The sequence below is a fragment of the Agelaius phoeniceus genome, chromosome 5 (assembly GCF_051311805.1).
Source record: "Agelaius phoeniceus isolate bAgePho1 chromosome 5, bAgePho1.hap1, whole genome shotgun sequence".
NCBI classification, from domain to species: domain Eukaryota; kingdom Metazoa; phylum Chordata; class Aves; order Passeriformes; family Icteridae; genus Agelaius; species Agelaius phoeniceus.
This window is the reverse complement of record NC_135269.1, coordinates 13,764,479-13,776,527: the sequence shown is the minus strand read 5'-3', so window position 1 is coordinate 13,776,527 and position 12,049 is coordinate 13,764,479. Positions and strand designations below refer to the sequence as shown.

Here is a 12,049-nt window from a genome sequence, read left to right as displayed (position 1 = left end):
TTTTCTCCATTTCCAGAGTTATATCCTAAAGTAACGTTTTCACTCCCCTTAACCACCTGAGTTGCACCCCTCTAACTTTGTGGAGAGGAGTCATGCATGACACAATAAACAGTCTCCTTCAGACTTTTCCATGCAGTCAATCTTTATTATAGCAGTATTCTCATATTCACATCAAGTACATAGAACTTTTTGCCTTTCATATAATACAGAGTTCTTTAAATAACTTTACACTGAAATAGTTTTCTTCAATCTGAATTCAGCTATCAAATTTTAATATGTTTTAAGTCTCCATGCTCTCTAACCAAACTGGACAATATTTCCCATTGTACAAATTTACATGAGAAAAACTCCAAAGTACAAATGAAGGGACAACAAAAGTAAAGGGAGAAGGAACAAACAAGAAAAATAAGTTGTATTGGCAATTACAGGGGAAACTTGAGAAGGAACGAAGGGGAGTTGCCATGACCTATCTAACAGGAAACCAAAAATAAACATTTTGTTATGAATTAAAAAATAAATACAAGTTTTGAAACAATTACTCCATTGTAGATTTTAAAAAGCAGCTATGGAAATCTACTAACACAATGGGTTGTTTTTTTTTTTTAAGTAACCAGACTGGACCTTCTACTTTGCAGTCATAAGCCCCTTGCAAACCTCTGGTGGTCAAAAAAAAAAAAAATACAGCTGAAAGGAATGTGTTAGCACAGAGTTTAAAGTGGTGGGACATACATTTCATTGCACTAAGGAACAAACAAACAAAAGAAATCAAATCTGTATATAAATTTCCCTTTCCTCTCCTTACTATGTACTTTGCCTCTCATAAACAAGCCTCTGTATTATGAGGTAATGCCATTGTCTCGACTATATATAAAAATAATAAAGTTTAAAGGATATAGATCTGGGTATCTATAAACTTTAAACAAGCCAGTCCTCTCTTACTCCCCCCAGAGGGTCCAACCAGTGAGTGCTACCCCTTCCATCACTGCTCAATGCATGGTGCTCCCTGGGAAGCCCGGGAGACCTGTGCCCCTTTCCTAATCTAGGAAAAGCAGCCTGTGCTCAAGTAAGAAAGAGAGACAGTGCAAGTAATGCACAACAGCTTACACACAGCTACACCTGCTCCTGCTGAACAAGGCAGAGTCACAGAAGGCAGCAGTGGCCAGCCTGCATGTGTGTGTTGGGGCAGGGAAAGGGGGATCCCATCAGGCAGCTGATGGCTGAGTCCTTTTGCAATTGCTGGAGAACCAAGTCACTGCCCAGCCCAGGAGAGCCTTCACTACACCCACAGGGATGGGGAGAGGAGGGTTCCACCTGGAGAAGGGAGGGCCAGGAGGAGCTCTGCGCTTGGAGTCAGGATGAGCACAGAGCACGTGGGCTGGCTCCTGCAGCCCAGAGAGGGACAGACCCTGCTCTAGAGCAGCACTGAGCCCAAGAGGATTTCAAGAGTGGAACAGAAGTAGGGGGCAGGACTTTGCCCTGTTTGGGACTTTCCCCCAAACAGCAGTGTTAATTTGGGTGGCCAACACATGCAAGTTGGCCACTGTCATGTTTCTGTCAGTTGAGAAGTGTGGAGAGGGGGAGGAAGGGGAGGCAGGTAGGACACAAGGCTCATGAAAGAATGATGTGCTTTTTTTTTGGTTGACTTTTTTTGTGGTTTTTCTTTTTCGAAAGGTTCACAGCTTTGAATAAAAAAGCACATTTATTGCACTTACACTTTATTTTAGACAGAGTTAATTTAAATTATGCCCTCACAACCCCCCACCATCCCCAAATAACCCAACACCCAAGTTTGGTCCATTTTTCCCCCTAGATCCAACATCCATGCCCAGGTGATGGGCTTCATTTCTTCTCCTAATATTCCACTGAACTCTCAAACACACAGATGGATTTTCTCTTCAACAAGGGTGAATACACAAATGCAACACAGAATGACACTTATCAAAACAAAACCTGACCATCTTCCAAACCCAAATAAACAACAAAAAAAGAAAACAAAGTTACTTTTGTGGTTTACTTGCTCAAAAGTAAATATCACAATAGACTTATTTTAAAGTACAGCTGCTGCAAACATGGCAAACTAGACAAAATGACTGGACAGGCCACTGTTGGCTCTTGAGGAGGCTGGGTGAGCTGAACACACTGCTGCTGGATGCTATGAAGCAAATACTAGGTAGTTTAGAAGTTCCTAAACAAACAAACAAAAAAAAAGAAAAAAAAACCCACACCCCCCCCTCAAAAAAAAAAAAAGAAAAAAAAAAGAAAAAGAAGAGAGAAAAATAACTATCACATGTACTTTTAGTGCAGATTTTGGGGTAGGTAGGATTCCAGATAGTTCCTGGAACATAAGTAGAACACTTTTACTCTTTGTTTTCTAAAAGGAACAAACCCAAATTAAAATTGGTCTGATATCTCATATGAACTGTGCATTTACACATAACTTTGTAAGTTACAATTATGCCAAAAGTCCTGCCCCAAGGAAGAAAAGGAAAAGATCTGGAAAAGCATTAATATCCAAACCCATTATTTTGTCCTTCATGGACAAGTAGATTAAATATGACACTGATATGTAGGTACTGCCAGAAGTCTACGTAACCAGTTTGAAATTTGAACAAATCAAATTCACACCTACTGGTTGTCCCTCAGCTGACAAGACACCTACCATCTCCCACAGTTCATGTGCAATAATGGGATGTGATCACTGAACAGCAACTGCAAGAGGCCCAGGGAAGCAGTGAGGAAACCTGGTGACGTTCCAGAAACAAAACTTACTGCATTTTCTGGGACAAGGAACTAATTGTATGGTCTGATACATGTGAACCTTGATTACATGAATGCTAGCCACCAGTTTCTCCTCATCTAGCCCTCATTCTCCACCTACCATCTCATTCCAAGATGCTTTAAGAGAGTAGCTTTGGGCCTCTTTGGAGCTTTCCTTAACAAGATCTCTGTGTCTTTGGAAGGGAAGGAGGGCTTACTTGCTTTTAAGTTAAATGAAGTTCATTACCTGTTGATAGAGCAGATTTCAAGCAGCAGGTTTACTGTAACTAAATTTGGTATCCTTCAATTCTTAGCTTTGAAATGCTAACAGGTATTTAGGGGAATGCTCTCTGCCCTCCCTGCTCCTTTACAGGAGTTGACCAACTCCAAACTACCTACATACAGGGATAGCTATATACAAAACCACTGCAGCAGATGTAAACCAAAGACACTGCTCTAGTTACAAAGCACCTGGTTTACATTCTGTTGTACTTTTTAAGGTTGAAAAGGCACATGATCATTTGGCAAACTACAAAAACTGTTTTGGGGGATCCCTATGTAAACCATTGAACAGAGGGTCTTGGTAGCTCTCTTTTCTGAACAAAAGAGAGAAGTTAGTTTGCATCTGAATTCACTCTTGGTGTAGTCTGTATTCTGCAGCTTTTAAAGCTTCCTCCTTCCACAGGTTCATAGTTACTGCTGTCATGGTGCTGACTTAGTAGCTTTTGTGTCAGCATCCTTGAAACTTAAATGCAAACTTTTTAATTTTAACAATCTGGCTCTGCTCTTCTGATAATTTATTAGATAAGAATGACAGCATCATAGAATATGCTGAGTTGGAAGGGACCCACAAGGGCCATCAAAGTCCAACTCCTGGCCCTGCACAGGAAACCCCAAGAATCACCCCATGTGCCTCAGAGCATTGTCCAAATGCTTCTTGAACTCTGTCAGACTTGGTGCTGTGCCCACTGCCCTGGGCAGCCTGTTCCAGTGCCCAGCCAGCCCCTGGATGAAGAACCTTTTCCTGATATCCAACCTAAACATCCCTTGATGCAACTTCAGGCCATTCCCTTGGGTCCTGTCATTGGTCACCACAGGAAAGAGATCAGTGCCTGCCCCTCCTCTTCCCCTCACGAGGGAGTTGTAACTGCAGTGAGTTTCCCCTCAGTCTCCTCCATGCTGAGCACACCAAGAGACCTCAGTTGCTCCTCATACAGCTTCCCCTCCACCATCCTCATGACCCTCCTCTGGACACTCTCTAATAGTTCATTAATAATAGTCTAATAGTAATAGTCTTTCTTACACTGTGGCACCCAGAACTGCCCCAGCACTCGAGGTGAGGCTGCCACAGCCCAGAGCAGAGCAGGACAATCCTTCCCTTGCCCTGCTGGCCATGTTGTGCCTGTGCCCCCAGGACAGGGCTGGCCCTCCTGGCTGCCAGGGCACTGCTGGCTTGTGTTCAGCTTGCCATCAACCAGGACCCCCAGGTCCCTTTGTGCTCTGCAGCCTCTCATCCCCTGGCCTATACACACAACCAGGGTTACCCACCCCAGGTGCAGAATGCAATACTTGCCCTGGCTAAACTTCATATGGTGGGTATGAAGTTGGTATGAAGTAATGAAGCAGTGAAGACAGGTCTTTCAAATGCATGCCAAACCAAACACCAAGTGCAAATGCACAGTAACAAGACTGCAGTAAACAAAGTTTGTTTCATAAGCTTCTATGTAAAATGCATCAGAGGAAACCAAAACACTCACCACCTTCAAAGTGATGCCCTAAGAGTCCACTCATGCAGCTGCTTTTTAACTTGACTGTACCTAGAGGCTTTGCCTGTCCCACTGTGCTACTGGTGATACATTTTATCAACAGAGGACATGTCTACAGTACTATGAAGAGTTTGTGCTACAAATGCTGCACTCACAGTCAAGAGGGGAATGAATTCTAGAGGTTGCAGAAGTGTTAAGTGTCTACATGCTTCTTCCCTAAACTTAGTCTCTGCAGATATCAAAGCTTCAATCCATACTTGTTTGTGAGGTGTCTGGGGATCTGGCTTCCCTCAGCCTTCTCTAAAATGTTGGATGCATTTACACCACCAGGCAAACACAGAAGAAAAACTATTTATGTGTAATCGTCAGGGTACTTTCCCCCCAGTTTGGGCATTTATGGAAAGACATGGTATTTATCAACAATCAGAATTTCATTCATTTTATGTCACAAAGGCCAAATTCTGCCTCTAAGGAGCACATACTAATCCAAGTGATGCTAAGACACCATGGTAAAATGACAGTATTTGTTCTCAAACATTCTGCATCATCATCAGCTGCTACAGCAGTCAAGTACAAGAAAAGATGATTTTGGGTAAGCATAAAAAGTAGAAGTGGATTCATCTAATAACCTGCATTAGTTTAGGAAAAAAAAAAAAAAAGAAATGACTGGGCTAATTGTATCTGGGGCTATGTAGGGCTTACTGACACATCAATTACTTTCAAAGTAACCTGGCCTCTATATCCCTGCCATTTGGTTTGAGCTCCACCACAATGTTGCAGTTCTGGCAAATATGCAGGGGAAACAATCACATTCTGAGCAGGAAGGTGTAACAGGTAACAGGCCTCTGTCACCTGTATGGAAAAGGAAAGGCTGAGGGGAAGGTCTGTGCCTGGTTGATAAAGACATGAATAGCTGGAACTGGACACTGGTATTTTTGCAAATGATTATGAAATACAAAAATACTACAGAGCTAAAAGAAGCAGAATGACTCTCTAGGTGTTTGTCCCAACATGTGCACATGAAGGATGTACTCACATTTCCATACTATGGCATGTGCCTGTGGCTGGGACACCATGAAGGAGCTTAAGGAATTTAGGGCAACAGGCATGAACGTGTTGGTCATTTCACTCTACTTCCTTCATCCCACTGCTACAGAGAGCACTCGTTTCTCATCTATTCTTGATTCCCCATTCACTAAATATCTAAAGGGCATCTTTAAGACTGATTCTGATGGCATGCAAGACATCCAGAAAAACTCTTGAAGGATCAAAGATAAAACCAAAAATAATCCCAATTATTTACAAACTACATTTCTTTCAAAGTTTTGTATGAGCATTACCTGGGAACTCTTACAGACAAACACACATTACTACAGCTATCTGGAGGGAAACAAACAAACGAGAAAACCAGTAGAAATGCATCCTGAAAGGACTTCTCTAAACAGCAGCCAAACAACTTGCACATTCCTCAGGGAAAAAAATAAAAAAAACCCCGAGAAACAGAAAAAGAAAAACAAAACTACAAACAAACAAACCCCAATAAAAAAAACCCCAGAGATCATGTGTTACTTATAAAGTGCTTTGCATGGACAAGGATAGCAATTTTCCTTGTGCTTTTCCTATGGGCTCAAGAAGCATATTGTAGACTAATGGGTAATGAATCTTCACCAAATTAAGTTCATTTTAAGCAAAGATAGAATGAAGTTCCTAACAGAGAATTTTCTGCCAGCATGACTTTGTGGAAGGAAACAAGAGCTTTTAACATGATCTGTGAAACAAATGAGTGTTGAACCACCTGTCCATACTCGCTCTGTTAACAGCTTCTTTTGAGAGAACTTTGACCTCAGTATCCCTGACACGTACAAATGGGGCCACAGCCCATAAAGGGGCTGGAGCCAAGCACGGGGTGAAAGGAGAAGCAGGGACTCCTTTCCCCTGGGAGCCTGTATCTGGTAAATGCTCTCACCTGCCTGCTGCCAGCAGTGGCCCCAGGCTCCCTCCACCTCTCAGGTACTGGCCTCAGACGATCACCAGGGAGCACTCTGACTGCACCATCTGCTACCGCTGCTCTGCATCAGCTTCTCCACACTGGAAAGTGGCTATTGCTACTTTTTAAATTCCTGCCAACCTCATTAAGGTAAAAACCTTACAGCATCTGAAGACCCACAGCAGACAAGAAAAAAATTTGTGCTTTTTTTTTCCTTCGTTTTTAAAATGTGTCCCGTACACAAAATCAATTCTGTTCATGTACCAACATGAATCACTTCATTCTTGTAGTGACTATTAAGTCATTCACTATTGCTATCTTGCTAATGTTTGTGGAATTAATATGAATACACAGTATTTCAGTTTTAATTCCCACTTCAGATCAGTCCGGTTCCTATAGCCCCAGTAAATATTTACTGACAAACGTAACAGACTACCAGCAACACCACAACATTCCAGGGTATTAAAAACACCTTCTACTTCTGAGGTGCTTTTTTCCCTTCATCTGGGAGCACCTTCTGCAGACAGGAACAGTCCCCTTCCCCTAGGGAGGGAAGGACAGCACCCTCACTCGGTACATCCACGTTTAGCATGGACACATTCACACACACTTAACTCCTTATTTGTCGTGATTTTGTAAAACACTCCCCACCTCCTCCCAGCAAGAACCTCTCTGCTAGAGGGAGGGTCAGTTCTCCTGCCTCACCTGGAGTGGTACAGGGCTGATATGAATCAAATTATGGAAACTTCTGTCTGAGCTTGAGTTTCTTTCCAATGTGGTCTGCTTTGCCTCTGTACAAATAATTTACAGGTAATACCACATACCAGAGAACTCTGCAAGCAGATCACATCACAAGATATTCTACTAGAGGTAAATGATGTGCAGAACTCTATGAGTTGTTGTTTTCCCTGACTGGGTAACTTTTCAAAAAGCTACTAACCATTTGAAAACCAGGACTGGAGGAGAGGAAAACAAAGCACTCTAATGGAGACACCACCACCTTTGTCCTAGTTTGCAAAGTGTACAGAGGGGAAAGACAAGCAGAAGGGAAGAGATGACAGGGAGGAAGCAATGAGAGCAGGAGTAGTCAGCGTGGATCCAGCAAGTACCGTTTTGTTTTGATCTAACAACTTGCCATTAGGACAAGATGCTCCACATTTACACACACTTATCAGAGGACGTTTAGTTAACAGGATAAAAATCCTTTAAAAAAAGCTCTTGAAAGTACCAAAACATAATTTTTGGAATGTCTAATTCTAGGGGGGATTGTATTTGAATTCAATTCAACCTGAGAACTTTTTTCCTCATTTATGAAAACATTACATATTGGTAAGGTACCTGGCATTAACCTGCACCCTCGTTTAAAATAAAACTTTTAAAGTAGGTACATACACCATTCACAGTCTGTATCAGGATTTCTACAGACTTTAGATGCTGCAGTAGCATCTTTGATAAATACATTGTATCATATGATACAAAAAAAAAAATAAAAGAGAGGACAATCTCGCTACATTTTTTTTAAACTTCAGTTTGTTGCTGGACCAACAAAAGAAGGATTGACCTAATCCTTCAAAAAGATGTTGTATATGCACACACCAAGAAAATACTGGAAAAGGAAAAAGGTTAAGGATGGTGGTTGTTGTTTGTTCTTTTAAAGAAGTGGTAAAGTAAATCTGAAAAAAAGCTGTGGCAGCATCCCCTTTTCCTTCAGATAAACCTCTCTGCCTTCAGAATAACATCTCCAGCTCCCACTGCCCCACACTTTAAATTTTAAAGGAATAAACCCCAGCAATATAGACAGATTGAGGTGCTTGACACTGTAATACAGCGAAAAGGGGATACTGCGTTGTCCACAAATCAGTAAGTACACCAGGAAAAAAAAAAGGATCAGAATGGAAAATGATTCATTGAAATGAGCGCTCATCAGCCCTTGAGGCTGTGATGGTGACGCTGTTAGAGGGAGCAAGGCGGCCGGCAGACCCTCCAAAGCAAGGCTCCTAAGTTCAGCAGCAGCAGCAGCAGCTCCGTCCCCGCCCCGAGCACCACAGTCACACCACGAGCGCCCTCTCCTCTCCTGGGAGTGATGCCAACGGCACAGGCAGCCACTGCAGGTCTCCGAATGCACGTGGTGGTTTGTGTTGAAGGAGAAACACTGGCAGCAGAGGACTCTGGTTCCCAAAAAGGTACTTTTTCCCATTGTGTTGGACTGGTGGTTCCATTCTGCTCCACTTTTAAGCTTATGGATATCTTTTCTAAATTACTTTAGGTTGTGCGGAGCAGAATGGAGTTCTGATGTTAAGAAACTGTAGGAACACAAGACTTAAATAACAGAGTGGGTGCTGCCATGGTGCTGTGGCTACTTGAACGCTGCAAATTCTCCTGTAGAGGGAGGACAAGAGCTTGGTTTTAAAAGGTGATTTCAGTTACGAGACTAGTTGAACATCAGGCTGAATATAAAAGATGTTAAAAAATGCAAACTGTTAAAATTAAAGCATGAGAGAATACACAGTGAGAGAACATTGAATACAGACCCAGCATATTTAACCAACAAAGGATTTCTTAAAAGCAAGCCGTACCCATTCTTCCCAAGAAGGTGAAAGTTCAAGCAAAGTCTAATTCATCATGCATTTGAAAATTATATGTATCAGCTTAATTTTACTTTAAATTCCTTATTGCACATATGTCCTCCTAAGAAGCACCAGTTTCAATAAATGCATCCAACTGCAAACCAGTTCTATTCTGTTGTAAAACTAATTTAATAACAAGGAACTTTATGAGACATCCACTACCCTTTAAAGACTATATACAGTAAAGTGCCTGAATAGAAAACCAGTGTTACAGAGTGCTAGGATTTGGTTTAGCAAACCCACTGACAGAAATATAAGAATATAAGAATATAAGAATGGAGAGCTTGTCTATTCAATCCCAGACCAGAAATTAGCCCTCACTAACAGGGAGCATAACAAATAAAGCAACTCCATGCTTCTTTCAGAATTACTGAATAAAGAATAATTATTTGCAGTGCTTTCACATGTGATGATGTCCTGAAATCCTACATAATTTATTCAGTGTCACCGTGCCGTGAGACACACTCATAGTCCCGCTTCTGAGGGGATGCAACTATGGCACAGAGTAAAATTGCTGCCTGAAGTCTTTCAGGAGTTTGACAGAAGACTGAATAGAAGCTGAGTCTAAGATATTAATCCTCTTAATCCTATACTTTAGTAAAAAAAAAAAAAAATCCCTGCCACCCACAAAGAAATTGTATTGTACAGGGTTTTTAGTGACGGGTGTCTAACTAAGCATAATCAAAAGGACTCAGGAGAAAGAGAAAAGAAACATACATATAACTTCCCCCTGTTGAATTTCATATGCATTTTGGGTTAGTTTATGCCACTTTGTTGACAGCACTCCTCAGAGCTTCCCTATTACTGAAGGAGTGATAAGCAGGCACAAGAGAGCCTTTGTTCTGTTCAACAGAAAGGTTTTGAATGCCATTACATTCAAACAACTGCTCCCTATCTGCTGTCCTTCCATCTTTTCAAGAGTGATTGTATTGTTGGTTTTGTTTTTTCTCAAGATTGCTATTCTGAATACTGGAAACAAAACAGAAACATCCCTGCAAACAAAATTCTAGGCTTAGAGTGTTAATTCTGTGGAATGTCTTGCTCTACAAAGAGTAGAACCAAGAAGAGTAATCAGCTGTCTGCACTAGGAGGGGGAAGAAAAGGCATTTAAAAGGCCTGTGAGGAACAGCTCACCCAGCTCTAAGGGAACTTGAAGAAAGCAGGGAAAGGGCTCTGTGCCTCACAGGAAATGACAAGGGAGTACACCTGAAGCTCAAAGTAAGGGTGGCACAGGGAGTTGTGACAGGCCTCAAACTCTATGTGTCTTTATGGACTGTGGTGGCAGGTTTAAGGTATAACAACAATAGAATAAAAGCTTCATGACAGATCTAATTGCCTAATTTACTAGTTCTACCACCAGATGAAACTCTTGCTCCAAATACTCTAAATATTGGATAATTTTTTCTTGCTTTTTTTTGCTACATTTCACTGACTTCTCAACTCTCTTCACAGTATCTTCTAGATACACTTCAAGTTTTGTACCTGTTTTATTTTAAGAGAAGGACAAAAAAGTAACCAAATATTGCCTGTGAGGTCAATTTTTAAGTGACATTTATGCTTAGCTACACTTACAGAACATGCTCTATTTAATTTATTTTTCAGTCTGCCTTTTTAAACTGGTGATTAAAGATATAAATGTATAAAAAAAGATTGCTCCCTCATTACTCATCTTGTCCTTCTGCCTACTTCTGGTAATAATTCAGATTTTAATAGTCATGTAGGGACTCTCATAAAAAAAAGACAAAGAACCTTTAGTTAGGAAAGATCAATGGAAAAACAGGACCAGAAGTAAAGACTTCTTTGAAATAGAATGGTAGCTTTAAAAAGGTAATTTTCAGACTTTTGTGCCATTTAAACAAAACCTTAGCAACCATATTTTCTTTGAAAAGCTAATGCTAAATCTCCCCTTGCAAAATTCCAGTGTTAATCTGATCTCAAAGCAATAGGAGACCAAAATAGGTAACATAGTCATCTAGTAAGGGGATTATGTTGGCTGAATATGTGTAAAATGAAGCTGCCAGTAACAGCTTTCCCTAGTTGAGATATGTACATGGCTATACCTATCCACACCAAGCTATGAAACCACATGCTTAGCAACTTGCTACAAGAACAATCCCCAGATATTTATATTCATTGTGAGCCAGACATCTGAGGTGCTTTTTATCAAGCAGAACTGCAGATATTTGCTTTGACTGGTAGCAATTTCTTTCCAAAGGATGGATAGCATCTGAAAATATACACTGACAAACCCCTTTCAAGTCAGCTACTACAGTCTTTTCATGCTTGTCTCATGCAGAGCAAGTGGAAACTATTTTAAATACACACTTTCAAAAAATCTGCAGTAAAAAGATGATCAAGATCTTTCATGTTGCCTCCAAACAATGCATTACAAGAGCATGTTCTGAGTGAACGGGCTACCCCCAATTCCTGGAAGGATTTAAGACACAGCTACCATTCTGTACTCTCACAAATTTGTAAGATAGCTGAATTCATGGGGTTACTAAGGTATGCACACATCATCTTAACTGTACTCCTTATCCTAGGGTAGATGCCATGTTTCTCAGAAGAATCCTAAGGAGAAGAATGGTTCCCTTCCAGGCTGTGCCAGCCTTACCTACTGAACTAGAGACTGACTGATATATCATAGGGAAACACCAGATTCCAACACTATGCCTGGTTTACATTCAGAGACACAGAAAAAAAAAAAGGAGGTAGCTTTCTGTTGGATCTTGTGCTGATCTTTTGTATGGATACTATCCACTGGGTAAGTAAAAATTTGGAACATGTTTAAGGTACCAGGATAGATTTTGTTTCTGTACTGATATGTAGGGAAGTAAAATCAAAAGGAATCTCACCTAGTATAAATTACTCCTCCAGAAAAACCTAGGATCCTACAGGCATGTTTTCTGAAC

General features: G+C 41.0%; 1 protein-coding gene across 2 annotated transcripts in view; it reads right to left on the bottom strand.

Annotated features, from left to right (window-relative positions):
* Positions 1-117: 117 nt before the first annotated feature.
* The window catches only part of BRAF (B-Raf proto-oncogene, serine/threonine kinase), an 83,972-nt gene continuing 72,040 nt past the window's right edge, over positions 118-12,049 (bottom strand). For both annotated transcript variants that reach the window (XM_054632420.2, XM_054632419.2), the window contains one exon: positions 118-8,889. In XM_054632420.2, coding sequence (XP_054488395.1) covers positions 8,867-8,889 — 23 coding nt within the window. In that variant the 3' untranslated portion in view covers positions 118-8,866. The remainder of the gene's footprint in view (positions 8,890-12,049) is intronic.